The 22,205-nt window shown below is 44.3% G+C and overlaps 1 protein-coding gene across 2 annotated transcripts in view; it reads left to right on the top strand.

Moving 5' to 3' along the window:
* SHROOM2 (shroom family member 2) overlaps positions 1 to 22,205 on the top strand; it is a 191,039-nt gene that overhangs the window by 147,761 nt on the left and 21,073 nt on the right. For both annotated transcript variants that reach the window (XM_070750847.1, XM_070750846.1), the window contains exon 5: positions 77 to 177. In XM_070750847.1, coding sequence (XP_070606948.1) covers positions 77 to 177 — 101 coding nt within the window. The remainder of the gene's footprint in view (positions 1 to 76; positions 178 to 22,205) is intronic.

Here is a 22,205-nt window from a genome sequence, read left to right as displayed (position 1 = left end):
GTGTGTAATAATATGTTTAAGGAAACTGAAACTTGATGATTTGTTGCTTTACCATATTATAAAACTGTGTTTTCAGGGAACATCAACAGAAGCAAAGAGGCAAACTGAAAAATCCAGGAAAGATGAAGAGCTTATTTCTTCTGTTGCAAAATCAGATGAAAGCAGCTGCAATTTGAGGTAAACAAGGGCCTTTTTCTTTAAGTCTTAATAGCATATATTACAGAAAATGCTTAGTCAGATATTTTCCGGGAAGAACAGAAGCTGTTGAATCTATTTTTAATATTCCTCATTTTGTAAGACATGTTAAGTATATATATTCTATTTTGATGCTATAGAAATATTTAAATAATTGTGTTGTTACTAGTAGAAGAAATATTTAAAGTATTTGATATCTTATATAAGCAAATTGTTTTTCTTACCAAAATTAAACTGAATAATTTCTGTCAAAAATAAGTAATTACTCTCAAATCTATTTTTATTGAGAAGTTAAGCACATATTGGAAATCAGTGGCACTTGAAAGTATTTAGATTTAGATTTTCTGAGGAGCCCCATTTTTGTAGAAGTGTATTTCAAAATTATTATTCCTGTTGCTTGCTATGAAAGCTATTTTAAACCATAGAAATGTGTTTGTATTTGAATAGTATGTTAAATTTCTGCTGTCTAAAAACCAAAATGAAATTTTCAATCTTCTTGTGGCCTGCCAGAGAAGGGGAAAGAAAAAAATAGGATTGCACAAAGCAACATGGCTGAGATTTATTCAGCCAAATGAAGCTTCTGTGTGTTTGAATTGACACCAAGTATTCTGTGTTTATTGAACAATGCTAGCATGTCACTGTACTACATTACTTTTGTAAAGCTTAATAATAAAAGTTGACAAATAAGATAACTAACAGTGAAAGATTCCTTGAATGGATGGCCAAATTATAAGGAGGAAAAACATAATTGAAGGTTCCACTGTATTACAATAAATATATAACTGCATGGATGAAAGTAGTGTAGGATCTCACTGGCATCTCTTTTACACGTATTGTAGTAGTATTTTGTGTTTTAATGCAATAATCAGTAGGCATAAGCAAGCTTTTTTTAAAGATGTAAGTATGACACAAGTGTTGTATAGCATTGTAAGTGGGAGAGAGGCAGTTATTTAAAAAGTATTTATTTAAATATCTCACAATTGAGTTTTGGACTCCCAACTATTGCTACATTGTAGATATGATAACTGTAAAAAACATAAATTTTTAATCAATGTGTATATAATTGTTGTCATATGCCTTTTATTAGTGTTGTTTATTATCTAGGAATGTGCACCCTTGCACACTTTATAAAAATTGAAAGTTTTCCTTTCCCATACAATTAAAAAACAGTAATGTCAAATATAAGCACAAAAAGCATTATAACAAATCAGCTTTGTGGAATAATATTTTGTTATTTTTTAATATTACACAAGTACAGGTTGCCTTCGATTTATGATCACAGCTGGGACCTGAATTTCCATTGCAAAGCAAGGTGGTTATTAAGTGAGCCATACCTAGTTTTGCAACATTTTTTGCCATAGTTATTAAGCAGGACACTGCAAGTAGTTCAGTGAACCTCACGGTCATTAAGCAAAACCAGCTTTCTACATTGACTTTGCTATTTGAAAGCCACTGAGAAGGTCACAAATGGCGTTCACATGACCCCAGAAAACTGTAAACATATGCCACTGCCCAGCAGCTTAATATTTATCATGTGACCATAGGGAGGCGATGATGGAAAAAATACTTTTAAATATTTTTTCCAGTGCCATTATATCTTTGGTCATTAAATGGCCTGTCAATTATCTGAAGAAATATTTTATTTTCTGTAGAAATGCTTATAATTTTAAATTCTGACAGTAAAAAAAAATTAAGAATAGATGGGTACTTTATACAAATTACTTTTTAAATAAAATAAAGTATTGCAATATAGTATTTATTTTATCCTGACACATTTTCCCTGTTTCTCTCTTTGGATCACAAAATGATCTTTGCATGTGGTTCCTGATGAGATCATGGTTTCCTTTGATGTAGTATCCCTATCTACATCCCCCCTCCCCCCATGAGCAATTAAAAAGGACACCCATTGGATTCCAATATCTGGTGTCATTGCAGAAACTGTCCTGTATGAACTAGAACGCAATGCATTTCAAAACTACACATCTATACTTTGGTGCTGTTACGTGGGCAACACATTTGTCGTCATCATTTTCAAGTTTTTACTAGACTTTCCATCTTCCCAGACATATAATTTACAATGGAGGAAGAAACAGCTAGACAGTAACCATTTTTAGATGTGCTCATCAGTAGGCAGAGAGATGAAGTCTAGAAACTGCTGTTTATCATAAGGCTACCAACATTCCATGCATTCTTAGTTTCAACAATAACCATCCACTGTCACACAAAAAGAGTTGCATCAGAACACTATATTAGAGTTTGTTGCAAAAATCAAAACCAGAAGCACACATAGATGATTGATTCATCTGGATTCATAAACTTCTTTATAAACATAGTAACAGATGAATTTATAATACCATTAATAGAGTTCTTCTTCAAGCAGTTACAGACAGCAGAGAACAGTTACCGTATTTTTTGGTGTATAAGATACACCCTTTTACTTCAAAAAAGTGTCTCAAAAACTGGGTGCATCTTATACACCAAATGTTGCCGAGACCGCTGTTGGGTGGTCTCGGCAACATTCGGTGTATAAGATGCACCCAGTTTTTGACAGCCCTCGGCAGGAGGCCAGTAGCTCAACTCTGGGGATGCCCCTGAATGCGGGAGATTGGTGTGGGAGCTGATGGAGCTGAGCCCCCTCTCGACGGAAGATCAGGGCTGCATGCAGGGAATACTCCTTGTGAGCAGTTCCCGGGGGCTCCGCTCTGCACCCAGCAGCAAAGTGTTGCATTCCAGGCAGCTGCCGGGGCCTCTGGGTGGCAGGAACAAGGAGGGTGTGTGCCACTGAGTTACCCGGTCCAGGCAGAGACGGCAGCAGTGGCTTCCCTTCGAGGAGCAGCAGTGCCGGGAATGTCATGTCCATGCCCCAGGCCACCGCTGCTGTCGCCACTGCCTCCACCAGGACCGGCTAACTCAGTGGCATACCCCCTTCTTCCTGAGAGAGAAATGAGAAAGTGAGCAGTCCAACGAGGAGATCCAACATTCATTAATCTGAACTCATTGCGATGAACAAGGACACTTTTAATTTTGCAAATACTAAGATTATTGACCATGCAGGTACAAAGATAGCCAGAGAAATTATTGTAGCCTGGAAAACAGGCCTTGTAAGTTAACAGAAGTGCTGATTTACCACCAGCTTATCAAGTACTTAGGAGTCAATAGCTTGGCAGCACAAGGAAACAACAGCCAATTGCCAGTCATCAACACACCAAACAGTTAATAAGAAGCATCACATAGGTACGATTGACCGAATTGCCCAAATCACGTATTCCAGTAGAGAAAATGAAAATGGCCCCATTATGAACAGTGAAGTGCTGCACTTATCTTTGTATGCCAAGATGCCTCCGGGCAGGTGTGGGTGCACACCTCCAGCATGAGATTTTTTTCCTGCGTATGTGCAGGAAGTGAAATCGTGCACATCCTCACAAGATTTTGGCAGGTTTTGCCATGAAGCAGCAAAAAATGCCAAAATCCCACAGTTGCGCACAGTCCTTGCGCAGGAAGCAAATCCCATGCAGGGTGCACGCCCGGCCTCCAGTTTGCTGGAGCTGCATGTACAGCTCTATTTCCACTAACTGGACGGAGTCCCTCCTGTGTGGGCAGCTGCCCTTAACTGATTATGAGCCCAAAAGCTCAGAAGACCAAATCTCTGGTCCCAGTGACCAACTCATATTCAACCTTGCTCATTGGTACGTGTATATTTGCCTTTCTTCATGTTAAAAGATTCCCATTAAAACTTGTGGATTGGGTACCATCGGGATAATTATAATAATAATAATTTATTAAATTTGTATGCTGCCCCTCTCCGAAGACTCGGGGCAGCTCACAACAATAACAACAATGTAACCAACCTAATACATTAAAAGAAATCTAAAACCCATTATTTAAAAAACATACAACACATTCATATCATACATAAATAATATAACCCAGGGGCTCAGCTTCCCCATGCCTGATGATATAGGTGGGTCTTTAATAGCTTACGAAATGCAAGGAGGGTGGGGGTAGTTCTAATCTCCGGGAGGAGTTGGTTCCAGAGGGCTGGGGCTGACGGAAAGAGAATCTCACAGAGAGAGCTCAGCCTGTTAAAACTGAAGTGAGGCTTTCCGGAGGTCGATGGAATAAAGCTACAAGGTTTCATTATAAAAATGAAGTTATCTTTTATTGTAAAAAGTAGAAAAAAAGTATTTTGCCGGAGAGGCATGAATACACGTCTTGCATCTTAGCTAGTAAGAGAATAAGATGTCTGCCAGAGCTTCTCTTCCTGCGTGAGGGAGGAAGTGAGCAAAGCAGTGTTACATCATAGAGAGGGAGGAGCTACATTAACAAACAGAGTTAACCATTTAACTACAGGATGTTTCTTAATGTCTTTGGAGGCTGTCAATCCACAGCGTGACAGGGGCCACCACAGAGAAGGCTCTTCCCCTGGGGCCCACCAGACGGCATTGTTTTGTCGATGGGACCCGGAGAAGGCCAACTCTGTGTGACATAATCGGTCGCTGGGATTCGTGCAGCAGAAGGCAGTTCTAAAGGTATTCTGGTCCGATGCCATGAAGGGCTTTATAGGTCATTACCAACACTTTTGAATTGTGACCAGAAACTAATCGGCAACCAGTGCAGTTCGCGGAGTGTTGATGAAACGTGGGCAAATCTAGGAGGCCCCACAATAGCTCTCGCGGCCACATTCTGTACGATCTGAAGTTTCTGAACATTTTTCAAATGTAGCCCCATGTAGAGAGTGTTGCAGTAGTTGAACCTCGAGGTGATGAGGGCATGAGTGACTGTGAGCAGTGACTTCCTGTCCAAATAGGGCCGCAACTGGTGCACCAGGCGAACCTGGGCAAAGGCCCTCCTTGCCACAGCTGAAAGATGGTGCTCTAATGTTAGCTGTGGATCAAGGAGGATGCCCAACTTGCAGACCCTCTCTGAGGGGGTCAATAACTCCCCCCCGGGGTAATGGAAGGATAGATGGAATTGTCCTTGGGAGGCAAAACCCACAGCCACTCCATCTTGTCCGGGTTGAGTTTGAGCTGTTGACACCCATCCAGACCCCAACAGCCTCCAGACACTGGCACATCACTTCGCCTGCTTCAACTGACTGGACATGGGGTGGAGATCTACAACTGGGTATCATCAGCGTACTGATGATATCTCACCCTATGCCCTTGGATGATCTCACCCAGCGGTTTCCTGTAGATATTGAATAGTAGGAGGGGGAGAGGACCAACCCCTTAGGCACCCCGCAAGGGAGAGACCTCGAGGCCGACCTCTGACCCCCCCACTAATACTGGCTGCGACCGACCAGAGAGGTAGGAGGAGAACCACTGAAGAACAATGCCTTCCTCTTCCAACCCCTCCAGTCAGTGCAGAAGGATACCATGGTCGATGATATCGAAAGCCACTGAGAGGTCAAGAAGGACCAGGACAGAGGACAAGCCCCTGTCCCAGGCCCGCCAGAGATCATCCATCAGTGCAACCAAAGCAGTTTCCGTGGTGTAGCCGGGCCTGAATCCTGACTGTTGAGGGATAAAAATGTTACATTTGAAAACTAGAATATATTTATGAAACTGGAGTTTTGGAGAGGTTTAAAAAAGAATGCAGGCCTTATCTCCCCGGGTCATGAATTTCTGATCACATAAAAAAGGCAACAACTTTTTCCTGTTGAGGTTAAAAAGTGGCAATACTTGTATGAACTTCTGAGTCACAGAAGAAAGGAAAAGGAAGCCACTTGTTTTGGGGCATGACTTTGCAAACCAAAGCCATCTGTATGTATGACAGGCAGTGAATCAGAGTTTGAAGCAAATTTCATTTTTCATATTTGTGGGAGAAAAATTGGTTCGGTGACCTCTTACTTCTATAATGGGATTTGGTTTTATATCTCCTAATATTTAACATCTATATAAAGCCACAGAGCGATAATCCATCAGTTTAGTTTGCACTGTTATCAGTATGTGATGAAATCCTACTATATATCAAAGAAAGAAAAGTGTGCTAGCAAGTGGGAGTGGGGAAGAGAAACCAGGACAGGGAATACCTAATGGATACAGAGATAAGATTTGCTCCTGGGGCATCTTCTGCAGGATCCCCTTCAATCCTGGCAGTGCCCTGGAATACTTCGCTACATTCCATTCCATTCCCATTTCCACTCCCATCCCTTCCTATTCCCATTCCATTCTCTCCTATTTCCATTCCATTCTATGTTCAAAAGCTTTTAGCTGCAAGATCCCCTGAGATATCTCAATGAATTCCATTCCATTCCCCATTCCCTCCACCCCTCCCCACTTTCTTGCCCTTTTGGGGAAACTTTTTCATATGGGAGAAAAAGTGAACTACACACACACACACACACACACACGTGTGTCAACATTTTCCAACCTCGGCAAGCGGCGTGTGTAGCTCAGTTTTCCTCCTGCATGAAAAAGTTTCCCAAAAAGGGCAAGAAAGTGGGGAGGGGTGGAGGGGTGCAGAGAAATAATGGCTCCCTTCCCCACCCCAAAACTTCAGGTAAATAAAACGGGGCACAGCCCCAGGGGTCAGCAGAGATCCCAGGATGGCCTGGCAGGTAAAGGGAGAGTCACCTATGGCTACGGCCATAGCTCCTCTTCCTCCAGCACCACCCTGCCTCTTTCCCTCACTGGGTGAAGCCAGAGAAACTCAGTTGTTCAGAAAGGCAGCTCCCGGGCTAGAGAGATGCGTGCCCGGCTGCTCCTGAGGGAGGGCATTGTCTTCCAGCCTTGCGCGCGGATCCTGGGCTTCCGAGGCGGGCATCTGAACTGGGGACGGTACCGGCATGGACTCCGGGAGGAACGCCTGCTGCTGGGCAAGTGAGGCGGGGAGCACGGCAGCAGCTTCGTAGAAGAGGGCGGGCGTCCCCTCAACACATTCAGCCGGTGGAGGAGCCCGCGGGGCACTTTTGATCATCCGGTGGGATGGGGCTCAGGTCCATCAGTCCCCACCCCAATCTCCCACCTTGGGGGCGCCTTTGGGAGGGCGCAGCGATCAGTGAAGGCACTCTGAGCAGAGGGTGCCAGCTGCAGAATTCCCGAGCTGGAGCCGGTGACTTTGCTGCAGTTCCTCTCCTGCAACCCCAACCTTAGGAGAACGGAGATGTTAATGCTTTTTTTAAAAAGCCCTTTGGAAGCCTCCGTCTGAGTGGGGCGAAGGAAAAGAGAGAGAGAGAGAAAAAAGACATTTCAAAGCTGCTAGGTTCCATTTGGTGAAAACAAACCAACTTCTTGTTCCTAAAACAGAAAAGGCACCCTTTTAAGAGCCAGTGGACCAATCATTAAAATCTCTGTTAAAACCCCAGGTTCCTTCCAAAAAACCAAACACGCCTCAAACTTTGATCTGATGATTATACAGCCCCGAGCAGGATTTGAGGGGACGGGGGGGGGGAGGAAGAAAGGTGTGTGTGTGTGTGTGCATGTGTTGGGGGGAAGCAAGCAAGCCAGTGGTCTCTTGTTGCCCCATCCTCTCCTTCCCACGCTCCGAGAAACACAGCCTCCCTCACTCAAATGCTCGGAGAGACAGAGAGAGAGAAAAAGGAAAGGAGGAATAAATTAAGGGTGGCGTTTTTAACCGAATGAAAGAAAAGAAAAAAGTTGCTAAGAAGAAGAAGCAATCCCAGAAGCAGTGAAAACAAATCCGGAGGAACCATTTCCAGCTGGGACACAAGCCACTTTGGCATTCCGCCACTGGGCATCGTTTAGCCCTCCCTCCTGTCCAGAAGGGACTTTCTACTTCCATCTTCATCTGCAGAGATGTTGTTGTCTCCTTTCCTTGCAAGGCGATTTCAGGATTGGAAAGACAGGCAAAAGAGCTCCTCGAGAGTCAGGACATCGAGCCTTGCTTACTGCTGGGGGAATATCGCGGCAACAGGCAAAAAACCCACTAAGGCAGAAGGGATTTCAGACTGCAGTCTTGGGAAGCCAGAGCGCAGCGGTGGCGGCGGCACATTTCCTGCCATAGGACCGGTTTCTCACCATGGACCGGCAAAAACTCCAACAGAGGGTCATTCGGTGCAAGTCCCTCTCCCCAGAAGGGAGCACCCATCCTCAGCTTTTGTGCGCCGAAGCCTTCAGTAGCCAAAACCTGGAGACCTCCGTGAAGGAGCGCTCCTCAAAAGACTGCAGCAACTCCGACGCTCTCTTCACGGCCTGGCCTTTGGGAGCAAGGCTGGTGATAAACCCTGCTTTGTGCCCTCCTCCTCCTCTGCCCAGCTCTCCCCACCTCACCCACGGCGTCCTTCTAGTTCCTCAATCAGACCCTTCTGCTCTCTTCTTCCTTGGCGGTTGGCAAGGAGGCATCAGGAAGGGTCCGCGGGGATGGAAGGTAGGAGGAATTAAAGCCTGCTGCTTTGGGCACCTTGAAGTGACTCCCCCAGATTCCCCTTTGCCTGCCACCGCCCCCAAAAACTTTCAAGGAGGGTGGAAGCCCCAGTTTCCCGCCCGTATCAATCCACCCATGAGGCTCCCTCCGAGCAACCTCCGCTGTTTCCCCCTCCCCCGCCTCCTCCACCCACCACCAAACAAGGATCAGAATGCCGGCAGTAATAAGGCAAAAGGGATGGGGTTTTGGATGGGTTTGCATGTATTATTTGCTTTTACATTGATTCCTATGGGAAACATTGTTTCATCTTACGAACTTTTCTTCTTAAGAACCTCGTCACAGAACGAATTAAGTTCATAAGATGAGGTACCACTGTATACTTTCTTGATTTCTTTAGAGATAGATGAGACGGAAATGTAATATATATACAGGTATCATTTCCGTAGGTCTCTGATGGCAAGTTATTTCTGTGAGGAAAAAACGAGGATTAATTGTTAGTTTAGTTTTAGTAAGGCCCTTTCTTGTAGATCTGCAGCAAAATTATGGTGAGAATACTGCCCAGCCAATTTACTTTAAATGAAATCCCATACCATTCCATTTCATTTGCCCAATTTCACTGCTATTTCCATGAGAAAGACAATGCTTGGATTTTTAATACCATTCTCATCCCAGAATGCTGGCTCAACCTGCTGAGTCAGATCATTCATTTGTCTGATCTTACATTGTTAGTTCTAATTTAGCTCTCACAATGCTGTGGCCAGCTGACTCTCCCATCCGTACCCAGTTTGAAATGTATTGCGCAGTGCAGATTTACGCCCTTGAAGAGACCATTGAAAGTTATGAATAAGTAAGCTATAAGTAGCATTAGTGATATGAAGCAGTATTACATTGAATCCAGCTACTGGATTATCTAGTATATGTCTGACTGCTGTGCCAGTTCCCAAAGTCTTAAGGCAAGACATTGGCTATTTATCGGTCAAAGGCTGCATTTAGCTGTAATTACAATAGTTAGTAATGTAGACAGCAGTTCCCAGTGGTTGAGCTGTAATGCAGGTAGGATCTCTCCTTTTCTCATTATTGACTTGATTTTTCTTTATAGCAGGAAAAAGGTAAGATTGTTCTTGCAGCTGTCATTTAAAATTTGGTTGAAAAGTGAAGCTTTTCCAATCCTGCCTTAGTAAACCATATCTTAGATTCTCTACTAGAAGTGTTGGGATTTGAACATAAACCCATTTATGTCTTTTCCTTTCTCTTTAGTATTTCGAAAAAATTTGTTTTCCAAACTATTTTTTTGTTATATTTAATTTCTGCTTTTGTTTACAAATGCTATGCTTCCATAGATTATCTGCTACTCAAACTTTCAAATCTACTATGCTGAATATTAAAGTTAAGAAAAATTAAATAATTTACACAATAATTCTATCAGCTCAGTACTTAATTGAACGCTGGTTCAAGACTATTTTTCTTATTTTATTCTTATTTCTTGCTGTTTTAAACAATTATGCTCATATTACTGTAATCTCTTAACAGTTTTCATACAAACCGCTCTATCTTAGACATTCATGTGAAACATGATTTTCTATGAAAGGCATACTTTTGGCAACAAATAAAGGATTAGGCAAGAACACAAAATAAAGGTAATTTTAACAAGTACAATTGAATGGTGCAGTTGTCTTTTTTTTATGATCTCAATCTTGATGTATTTGGAGGTTATTTGCTTAGGGAATTACCATAAAGTATGACTGAAGCTTGGCATATAAATACTATCAGTTTTGAAAGTGTTTTTTCAAAAAACATCAATTCTAGGAAACAATAGATGCATTATTGTAATAGTAAACTTTATTACTATCATCAACTCTAAAGCCAAAAGAAAAATCCTGAGATAGCAAATAAAAACTATAGTAAAGCTTGAGTGTCATATTGTACAAATGGCAAAACAAAATTTAGACATGTTCAAACAAATAATAATGTTGACCAGGTACTAACAGTGGTAAATAAAATTGATAAATAAAATGATGTTTTGCTACAATCAGACAAGTTTATAATAAGGGCAATATAACAAAACATAGGTTAATATTTCAGAAATGTCTTCACAATAGTGACAAATTCTTTTTTTGAATGGGATATCGTATAATTTCCCCTCAAGAACAGCTGCTGGAAGGGGATTATAAAACTTGCCAGAATGCAAGGCTCTTCTGAATTTGGGGATCATTATTTGATTGACATACAGGTATTTAGCCATCTTGACTATAGATGAGCGACTACCCATCTTTGGGAATGGCAGTTAGATCTGATTGTCTTCCAGATCCTCAGCTTTTTAAAGACTATTTCTGTGTACTCGTGAGGATTGTATTGGGTGAAAAACCAATTATGTGCATAAAAAAGTTTTGATGGAATTCAAGACAATGACCTAGGATTCAAGATTTGTCTATGATCAAGGCACTAGCCACATCCAAATCTGCTTAACTTCAGTAAATATTACTATCAGACTGACCGCAATTTGGCTCCTAGGAAAGAACCCTTGATTTCATGGAGGTTAGAGAAAAGGTTCTTTTACTACCGTGTTTCCCCGAAAGTAAGACAGTGTCTTACTTTCTTTTTACCCCCAAAAGCCCCACTACGTCTTACTTTCGGGGTATGTCTTACATTGGAAAGTAATTGAAAGGGTCGCATTCCCGAAGGCATCTCCCCAGAGTCCAGAAGGGCAGCCGCGGGACAGGAGCCTCGTGAGCCCTTTTCCAAGTTCAACCTCAGGGCTCCAAGCGGTGTGCACGTGTGGAGCCACAGACGCGTGTCGGGGAAGCGTGTGTCTGGAGGGGAGGAGCCGCTCTGCACAGTTGGGCAGCCCCACCTGCCTGCCGGAAAGGAGGCGGGCGAAGGAGGGCGCAGCTCCGGCCGCTCGCCTCGGAGCTGGTCGGCCTCGCTGGCCGCTTGCAGCCAAGCCTCGGCAGGACTCGGTTGCTGGGACGAGCGCCTTTGCTGCAAGCCGCCGCCCACTCGGCTCGCTTTGGACCAGCGCCGTCCTTCGCTTTGCCAAGCCGGGGAAGAGGCGGTGGCGCTGTGGCGAGGCGAAGGCGAGGGGCGCGCGGGGAGCTTGGAAGCGACATCATCGGGCTCCCTCCCCGGCAATACCCCCGTGTTTCCCCGAAAGTAAGACATATGTCTTACTTTCGGGGTACGGCTTACATTAGCCGACCCCCCTGAAACCCCAGATACGTCTTACAATCGGGGGTGTCTTACTATCGGGGAAACAGGGTAGGTAACTGGATGCAGTACAAATGAGGCAAGATGGGAAAAACCCACACAAAAATCATATATTGAAAGCAATCCTCCTCTTCATAAGAGCAATCAAATGCTATTCTGATATTTGGGGAACCTGGTACATCAGGTGCTGCTGTAAATTCCTTTCCCAGGCGGGTGTCCTTGAAGGCAGGAAGATGACTCAGCTTTGACAACTCTAGTCCCTGTTAGTGTCCATTGTTCCCAGATTCTCACAGCATTCTTTCAAATCTCCAGCACTCTTCCCCTTTCAAATTCCCCTCCCTACCCCACCCATTATGGAAGTTGCTAGCAAGTGTCAAAGAAACAAATATAGGCATCTCACATTTGCGCCCCCCCCCCCCTTTCAGAGGTGCTACCCTGGGAATGGGGGGGGAAAAGGAAAACTTAAATAAGCAGTGAAGTAAGATTAAGCATTTGGGGTTTGCTGGAGTATTTCTGGTGGAAGGAACATAGGAGTTTGACAGCCAGAACATTACATTCATTAATCCATTCAGATTGTGAAGTAGAGAAATGTTTCCACGCAATTAAATATTGTACTTTGCCCTTGTGCTTGTGAGAGTCTAAAATTTCTTTTACTTCAAAGTGTTGCTCTCCTTCTAGAAAAATGGGAATGGATGGCATGCCATTCATTTGGGGGTGATGGGAAATGCTTAAACCCTGGGTGGTTCCCATAAAATTTAAAAATTTGCACCCAAACCACAAAATAAATTGTACCACTGGGTCTGAGATGAAGTGATCAGGGATGCCATGCAGTCAGTAAATATGTTGCATAAACAGTTTGGCCAAAATGTGGTGTTTTGGGGCATGGGATAAAATGGACTGCTTTTGAGAATAAGTCTGTGATTTATTGTGACCCAAATTACAGTGTTTCCGACACTTTCAGATAATTCTACTATAAAGTCCATAAAAATCTCTTACCAAAGTGTACAGGAGTTTTCCACTGTATGTAGAAATCCCATGGATTTCCCTGGTCACCTTTTTGACAAAGCAAAAAGGGGAAGATATAAGCAAGTATTTTGGATCTGTTTACTGAGCTCTGGGTGTAATCATTTTGAGGATGATTATTTTCTCTTTTGTTCTGAATGAACATTCCTATCACATTTGCCCACACAAGAATATGATAGTTATGATCTGCATAATCAATACATCTGTTTCCACTTAGCTAGCAGTAGACTTTAAAGCAAATATGCTGTCCAGTAAAAAAAAAGTGTAGCTTTTTGTATTGTATCTTGCATTACTATTGTCCTGGAAGCAGCTATACAAGATCTTGGGTCTCTTTGCTATGCCTTTCCAGCTAATTTCCCTGGCTCCTACCTCTTTAATATTTACTTGTATTTAAACTCAATTTTTAAGAATTCCTTGACAGTGCACTTTTCTGTAAACCACAGCTTCATATATGTAACTAAATATAAGAATTAATGTAAGTGAGATTGCATCAAATATGTAAAAACTCAAAAAGTATTGAATCTCTTGCAAAAAACCAGAACTTTCCAGACCTATATTGGGAACAGAATGTAAAACTGCGTTGAGAGGTGCCAAACATCCAAAAAGTTCCCAAAACATCAAAAAGGCATACTATTTTACACTGCTGAAGTAGTCAAGGGGAAGGGAGGGGGAGGGAAACGGGTAAAGTGTAACTGTTGCACAGGAATTCTCAGATCCAGCTTTACTTTCACTGCAACCACTTAACTTTAGTAAAAAAAACCCTTATCACTATATTCATAAACTTGTTTAGGGAGAAACTCACGCAAAACAGAACCTATGTGCTATATACAAATCTGCATCTTGTGTTCCTCAAGCCATTTACTCAAGTCTGTTTGAACAGTCATATGCATTTTTATATCGGCAAATATACAATAAACTTGTTCAAAAATTTTAAATTATCTTCTCTTCCTGGGAAATAGTTGCAACACACTTCCCAATTTTTTTTCATTATCATCTCTTCTAGTCTTTTGATTAAAATATGCAGATGCTTTCTAAATGCATTTAACAAACTGTTGTGTGTTTGGGGTTTTTTGGCTATCTTTTGTGATATTCTTGTGATCAACAAAAGTGCATTGTTCACAAATATGCTGACCAGGTCACATATGCACATAAACAAACCACAATCACAATTTAACATTTTTTTTTTGTTTCACTTTGACATTGCTCCTGGTGCTATTAATCAATCTTATTTTCACATGCAAATGTTTCAAATTTTATTAATATATATACATACTTTTTATTTAGCTGACAAGAAATAATGGCTTTCTTGAATTTTCCAAAAGATAAGTAAATTCCATAGACCTAGTTTTTTAACAGCTGTCTTTACTGTACTGACTTATAGAAAATGTCTAATTTATTGCTCATTTGGTAATGTAGCTCTGCTACAAATAGAATTCCTAAGTGTCCTGCTTGCTTCTCTGTTTCAGCTTCTTTCCTAAACTTAACAGTATCTCCCCAGCCTACTCTAATTAAAGAGCAAAGCTGTCCTCTTTCTGAGACTCAGAGGTATTTCCACTTGGAGCTAATTCTCACAACATACTTTGATCATCTAATATCTGCATTCGGATCATCAAAATTCAATTTAATATTCCAAAATATGCAGACAACATTTTGTCTTCCCTTCACATATGCAAATCAATTAGGAATTCAAACTTAACTATATTTCCACAATGGGAATTGTGTCTTATGAAAGCAATTAAGGCAACATTCCTTATTATGCTTTATTTTGGAAAAATTAACCTTTTTCTTCATTTGAATGTAAAAGAAAGACTGGCTGGTTCAGTATAAAGGGAGGAACAAAGCAACATAAAAAGCTATTTTCAATTAAGTGAAACTCATGCATATTTCAGTATCTCAGATATGGTCATCTAAATGCTCTTAACTGCCATCACTATTGTTTTTTAAGTAATTAATAATGTTTATATCCTTTCTAAACTTAAGTACAAAATAATAGTTTTAAAAGAGAAGTTAAACTCTTCTATTAGTTATATGAAATACTTCATGATTTATTTATAGGAAACCATTTAAATTCCAAACAAATTATTTAACAGTTGCTTTTATCTCATATTCATTCTTTCATGTATTTCTTTTTTGCTATTTATTTTATTGTTTATTTAGGAAAATTTTAAAAATGGACTCTTTATCTTTTATAATTTTTTAAAATTTTGGGTCTGAACCAATTTAGCTCATAGGTTTGAAAAACTAATTCCAGAAATGCATCCTATTTTGTATTAAAATAAAACTTCTAGTACCTATCATCTATATATTGAAGGAGATTTTATATGGAAGAATCCTTGAAATATAGATCTATCTTGATTTATAATGTCTGCACATAAGGACTTTTTTTCATTATTGAATAATCTGATAATCAAAATTGTATTGTATAATATGATATTAATTCTGCACTGAGTAGCCTAAGAATTTCAGATGTAAGACATAATACCTTATGATTGCAAATATGTTCAAAAACTACTAACTCTGCGCATACCAGGAAAATTGCCAAAGGAGATTAATTAACAATCCATTATATGTAGTTATTTTTTATGCTAGCATAGGAATATAGATACCACTTCTAATAGGCTATCCCTTGCAAATTGGATTCTTAAATTTGCTTTTTAAAAATTGTATTCTCTAATGCACTGCTGCGAGAGTCCATCATGGGTAATACTTCAGCCTTATTGGCAGAGATTGAGTTAAAATTAGCATAATAAATAGGTCCCCTCCAGTGCCTACCCCAGTAGGTCAGTCTTAAAAACTCAGTCGTAGTGAAGGGACTAGAGCAGGGGTCCCCAAATATTTTACACAGGATGCCAGTTCACTGTCCCTCAGACTGTTGGAGGGCCGGACTATAAAAAAAGACCCTATGAACAAATCCCTATGCACACTGCACATACCTTATTTAAAGTAAAAAACAAAATGGGAATAAATACAATTTTTAAAATAAAGAAGTAATGAGGTAATTAAGTAATAAAGTAATTTATACTTCTTAATTAACAAATAAATTTAAACTTAAATCAACAAACTCCCTCCATTTCTCCTTCCTTCTTTCCCTCCCTCTTTCCTCTCCACTTCTCTTTCCCTCCCTTTCTTTCCCTTTTCTTTCTTTCGGTCCACTTCTCTCTCTCTCTGCTTCTCCGGCGGGCACTGCCTCCGCGCCCTCCCCTTGGCTCTGCCCCCATGGCAGCTGCCATTGGTGCAGCGACAGGGATGGCTCCTCTCGGACCAGGCCCCACCAGCTGGTGACACTTTCCGCGCAACTCCAGTATTCTCCCACCCCGGCCGGTTTGGCCACCTCACCGCTGACACAGGTGGTGGGGACCACTGTGTCCCCCTTCAGGGCCTCTTTGATAGCCCTTCCTGGAAGAGGCGCTGCATCTGCCTCCCCAAAGGCTCCCGCTGCTGGCGCGCAGCTCTGCTCACCTGAAGCCTGGCATTGACGCTTGAGAGTGGACTTGGGGCTCTTGGCATCAGAGGCCGCCCTGGTGCCGTTGTTGTTGTCGCGGTGCTGGCCAGCAAAGCCATCTGCCCGGGAAAGCAGCGCACTTTTCAAACGTGCCGCTTTCCTGCGCTGCTTTCCTGGGCAGCCGGCTTTACTGGCCAGTGCCGCGACAACAACAGCACCGTGGCGGCCGCTGATGCCGAGAGCCCCAAGCCCACTCTCAAGTGTCAACGCCAGGCTTCAGGTGAACAGAGCTGCGCGCCAGCGGCAGGAGCCAATGATGGGGCAGATGCGGTGCCTCTGCTGGGAAGCGCTATTAAAGAGGCCCTGAAGGGAGACAGGGCGGTCCCTGCTGCCTGTGTCAGCAGCGAGGTGAGCTCGCCTTATGCCATGGGGGGGGGGGAGGCAGTGGAGGTCAGAGGTTTGCAAGCGTCCGCCTCCCCCCCACGCCCTTAGCCATGGCACACTTAGCTGTGACTTTCAGTGCACGGTTTTTGAATCGCCAATCGCCTTTTCCTGATTCTCCCGTTCACTCACCGCAGAGGAGGAAGTGAAGAGGAGGTGGAGAGCCAAGGGGCAGGGAGGAAAGCAGTCCTGCAATTGGCCCCTTTCTTTCTCGCTTTTAGGCAGAGGAACTGTTGCTGCTCTGCCATAGGGCAGCAACAGTTTCTCTCCCTAAAGGCGGCAAAGAAAGGGGCCAATTGCAGGCCCGCTTTCCTCACCACCCCTTGGCTCTCCACCTCCTCGTTCAGTAGCCGACCGTGGTGAGTGGACAGGAGATTGGGAGCTTATTATATCTATCGGTAAAATCTGGTGTGCTGCCGTAGGCCGAATAAATGACCTCAGCAGGCTGCATCCATCCCGCGGGTCGTAGTTTGGGGACTACTAGACTAGAGTTTTGCCTTTTCCTCACAGGAAACTAATAATAATAATAATAATAATTGTTCTGCCGGGCTCACGGCACGAGCCCCCAATTAAGTGCAAAGGTACAAAGTCAGACACACACACTTGAAAAGTCAAAAACACTGTTTTTATCAAAAGTAATATAGAAGCAAAACACCCTTTTGGTAGTTAAAGAGCTTACCTTCAAAGCAACTAACTTGAATGCTGTGAAAAACAATAAACAAACACAAAGCAATTAACAAACAGCTGTGAAGATGTCACAGCCACTCTCCTTCAAACGTTTTCAACTCACACACTTGACTATGGTTTAGTTTCAAACTCCTGATATCAATGCAAAGATAGTCCTTTGAGAATCCTGAGACAAAAGCCACTTCCTCTTTCACCGAATGGATAAACTTCCACACTCAGAGGCCAGAACGCTGCCAATTTAACAGCAGCTCCAATTAGTCGAACCACACCCAACCACAGGTGAACTCCCTCATCTCCTGTAGTATTTACGCAGTTGCTCTTTCTTAGTCATTACCCTGCGGCTGCGTATGTCAATGAATGTCTCTTCATCTGAATCCAGTGAGGATAATGATGATGATGATGAATTACTCCCTAATGGGCTGTCTGCCATGACCCCCTCTGAGGATCCCATTTCACATTCACTCCCTGCTTCCGACGCTTCGCTGTCCGAAGCAGTCGCCAGGAAAACTGGCCTCTGACCCTGAGAGGATTCACCCACGTCCACCCCCACAGTCCTTGGGGCAGGAGCTGGCCCAGAGCCAACCACAACAACAACAACAAATAATAATAAGAATAAGAATATTAATATATAATTCTCTTATCCTTTCCTTGTTTTAGGTGAAGAAATCTAAGGAGGGAGATTTGGACCTCTGCCCTCCGTGGCCAAGGCTTGCAACGTGGCTACCTCTCAGGGCCCCTGCTCTCTGAGAGCAACTGCCCAGAGGATAGGGGGTTCCTAGGCTGGATCCCTGACCTCCAAGGTCATACCCCTCCCCATAGCCTAGAGACAAGAACACTTGGAGGCAATCTGGAGTTCACACACACACACACACACCGAGGCCTTCGTAACCAGCTTGCCTGCCTGGCTGCAGCTGTCCGGAGGAGCAAATGAGGCCCAATTAGACGGGAGAGAGCGGTGAAGAGCGTCCCTGAGGCACGCCTGCCGATTCCCAGCTGATGAGGGGAACCTCCATTTGAAGAGATGGGCACCATCTTGAAAGGGCTGTCATTAGGAACCCAAGAGCCTGGCGCATGCCATTTCGATGCACGGAGAGGGGAGAGCAGGCTGGCAGTGATGCTGGCAGCATCATAAGGACATCTCCCTGTCTCCCCTGTTGCTAAGAAAGGCATGGCAAGGGCAAACAGTAGTAGCCAATGAACAGAGAGGATTAGTTGTTAGGGGTGTCCAGATCAAACATACACCCCCATTTTATGGTACATTCCATTTGCCTCAGAGTGGTATACAGATATCCTGGCTATTCACTTGCACTGAACCTAGCGTTTAGGCATTGCTTTATTGTTGATTACATTTTTCTCTCGTGAACAGAACTGTAAGTAAGAATGTCTGAACACCCTCAGAGACATCCTCTGGCACTGGTCCAAATGCCCCTGGGGTTCCCAAACCTCAAGACAAGGGAAACTCTTCTAAAACAAAGAATAAGAGCTCTCAATCCTCTACTGCCCTAAAGGATGCAGAGCACCACATTAAGGCCTTTGAGGCTCAATTGGAAGCTGCCAAGAAGCAGGCTTCAGTTCAATTACCTCAGCCTCAGGCCTCTATAACGTAACCAACTCTGGCTCCTCTGCCTTATACATCCCCAAGGGCACTTCCAGAGTTGGTACCCTCTGTCAACAGCAGAGATTTATCACCAGATCAAGCGGGCATTCCAACTGACACTATGGCCAGACTTGAAATACCCATGCCTGTCATACAACCATAATCACAGCTGGGCCAAGGGCTTCAAGGTTTTCAATACCCCCCAGCCACGTTCACACCATCTGCGGCTAGATTACGTGCACCTTAAGACCCCTGGCAGTCAATGCCCTCATCATTGCAGGACATGATGGCAAATGCTTATTCACAAGGGATGGCTGCGGGGGCTCAACAAACAGGCCATGTCTCTGGCAGATCATCTCGAAGGGACCTTTGGGCCGCTTCAATGTCTACACCATCTGTACAGGATTCCTTTGACGAGGAAGGGGACCCTGACAGTGAATAAGAGATAGAGCTGTGAGACGATGAAGCAGTTCCATTGGCGCAACCAGCTTCCAGTGCACTTTTTAAGTCAAAGTGACTCGACAAACCTAATTCCCATAGGTGGACGCCTGCAATCTTTTGCCACCTCTTGGGAATGTACCTCGTCAGACACCTGGGCATGCAACACCATGTCTCAAGGACTTCGCATAAACTTCCTAGGCACACCTCCACACTGGCTTATGTCTCTCGACCTCAAAGAGGCTTACCTCCATGTCCCGGTGCCTGGAACATTTCCAATATCGTGCAATGCCATTTGGCCTGTCATCTGCACTGAGAACCTTCATGAAGCTGCTGGATGTACTGACCGCCAATCTGAAAACTCGTTCAATATGCCTCATGGCGTATTTGGATGATGTACTTATTCTATCGAAATCCCCAGAGCAGGCCCAGAGAGATCTCTGTCTCACGATCAAGGTGTTACAGTCACATGGGTTTACAGTGAACTTTCCCAAGAGTCACCTGGTCCCAACCATGTGTCTTCAGCATCTGGGCACGGTGATAGATGCCCAGGCAGACAAGGTGTATCTATCCAAAGACCGCAGGAAGAAGATCCGGAATATGGTGAGATATTTTCAACGCAACCAGCAAGTGTCTCTAGCATTCCTTTCCCAATTGCTGGGGACATTAATCTCTTGTATAAACATTGTGCCCTGGGCCTGTCTCTACACCAGACCACTGCAGTGGTTCCTTCTGCCATTCCAGAAACAATGGATGAACCACTCTACTCGGCTCGTTACACCGACGGGGAAGGTCAGACACTCCCTCAAGTGGTGGAGTTAAGCAGTGGTGCTTCAGGGTTCTCCCTTTTGGAGACAACAGGAGATCGTCATCACCATGGATGCGAACCTACGTGGTTGGGGTGCCCACTCAAATTCACAGGTAGCCCAAGGCCTGTGGACCCCCAAGGACCTCACAGGTGTGTAATATCAATTTGTCTAAGCTAAGAGCAGTGCTGCTGGCACTACAAGCATTCAGGAACAGGTGCGGGGAGAACCCGTACTCATCCTGATGGACAATATGGCTACACGATCTCATATAAACCATCAGGGTGGGACGAGGTCCGGCAGATTGATGCAACAAGCAGAAGCCCTGATAACCTGGGTGGAAGCAAACCTACTTTCTCTCCACGCCAAACATATCTCTGGGGTTTCCAATGTCCAAGCAGATTGGTTGAGCAGGTCAATGCTTGATCCATCAGAATGGCGTCTCGATACAGCGATATTCCAGGACATAACTCACAGGTTCGGCACACATAGACTTGTTCGTGACACACCTGAACATGCAGCTCCCACGCTATTTCTCCCGTTTTCCATCACAGGGAGCAGAGGACACCAATACTCAATGAGCTCACTGGCCGGAAGGTCTGTTGTATGCCTTCGCTCCCACATGCCTGATTCCGAAGGTAATCAAAAAATTGATCTCAGAAAGAGCGGAGGTCATCTTGGTGGCCCCTTATTGGCCTCGGTGCCCGTGGTTTGGGGACCTCATGGACTTGACGGTCTCCTCCCCGTGGCGTATCCCGAGCCATCGGGTCTCCCTCAGCCAGGGATCAGTGTTACACCCGGACCCCCAATTATTGAACCTAACCGTCTGGCATTTGAGGGGGATCACATGAGGCAGGTTGCTGTTCTGGAAATGATAATCTCCACAATTCAGGCTGCACATGATCCAGCCACCACCAGAATTTATCAGACCACTTGGACGGCCTATCTAGGTCCTCAGCAGTCGGGTTTCAGGCCCGGCTACAGCACGGAAACTGCTTTGGTTGCGTTGATGGATGATCTCTGGCGGGCCCAGGACAGGGGCTTGTCCTCTGTCCTGGTGCTTCTTGACCTTTCAGTGGCTTTCGATATCATCGACCATGGTATCCTTCTGCGCCGGCTGGAAGGGTTGGGAGTGGGAGGCACTGTTCTTCATTGGTTCTACTCCTACCTCTCCAGTCGCTCGCAGTCGGTGTTAGTGGGGGCCTCTACCTTGTGGGGTGCCTCAGGGGTCGGTCCTCTCCCCCCTGCTATTTAATATCTACATGAAACCGCTGGGTGAGATCATCCAAAGGCAGTATGCCGATGATACCCAGCTGTACATCTCCACCCCATGTCCAGTCAATGAAGCAGTGGAAGTGATGTGCCAGTGCCTGGAGGCTGTTGGGGCCTTGATGGGTATGGGTTTTACCTCCCAAGGACAACTCCATCTGTCCTTCCATTACCCTGGGGGGGGGAGAGTATTGACCCCCTCAGAGAGGGGCCACAACTTGAGCGTCCTCCTCGATCCACAGCTCACAGAGAAACATCTTTCAGCTTTGGTGGTGGGGGGTGATTGCCCAGGTTCGCCTGGTGCACCAGTTGCGGCCCTATCTGGATCGGGAATCACTGCTCACAGTCACTCATGCCATCATCACCTCAAGGCTCGACTACTGTAATGCTCTCTACATGGGGCTACCTTTGAAGAATTTTCAGAAACTTCAGATCATGCAGAATACAGCTGCGAGAGCAATCATGGGCTTCTCTAAGTATGCCCATGTTACTCCAACACTCCGCAGTCTGCACTGGTTGCCGATAAGTTTCCGGTCACAATTCAAAGTGTTGGTTATGATCTATAAAGCCCTACATGGCATCGGACCAGAATATCTCCGGGACCGCCTTCTGTCGCACAAATCCCAGAGACCGGTTAGGTCCCACAGAGTGGGCCTTCTCCGAGTCCCGTCGACTAAACAATGTCGTCTGGCTGGACCCAGGGGAAGAGCCTTCTCTGTGGTGGCTCCAACCCTCTGGAACAAGCTCCCCACAGAGATTAGGATTGCCCCCACCCTCC

The sequence above is a fragment of the Erythrolamprus reginae genome, chromosome 4, assembly GCF_031021105.1.
Source record: "Erythrolamprus reginae isolate rEryReg1 chromosome 4, rEryReg1.hap1, whole genome shotgun sequence".
Classification (NCBI taxonomy): Eukaryota; Metazoa; Chordata; class Lepidosauria; order Squamata; family Dipsadidae; genus Erythrolamprus; species Erythrolamprus reginae.
The sequence above is the reverse complement of the archived record's forward strand: the minus strand, read 5'-3'. Positions and strand labels throughout refer to the sequence as shown.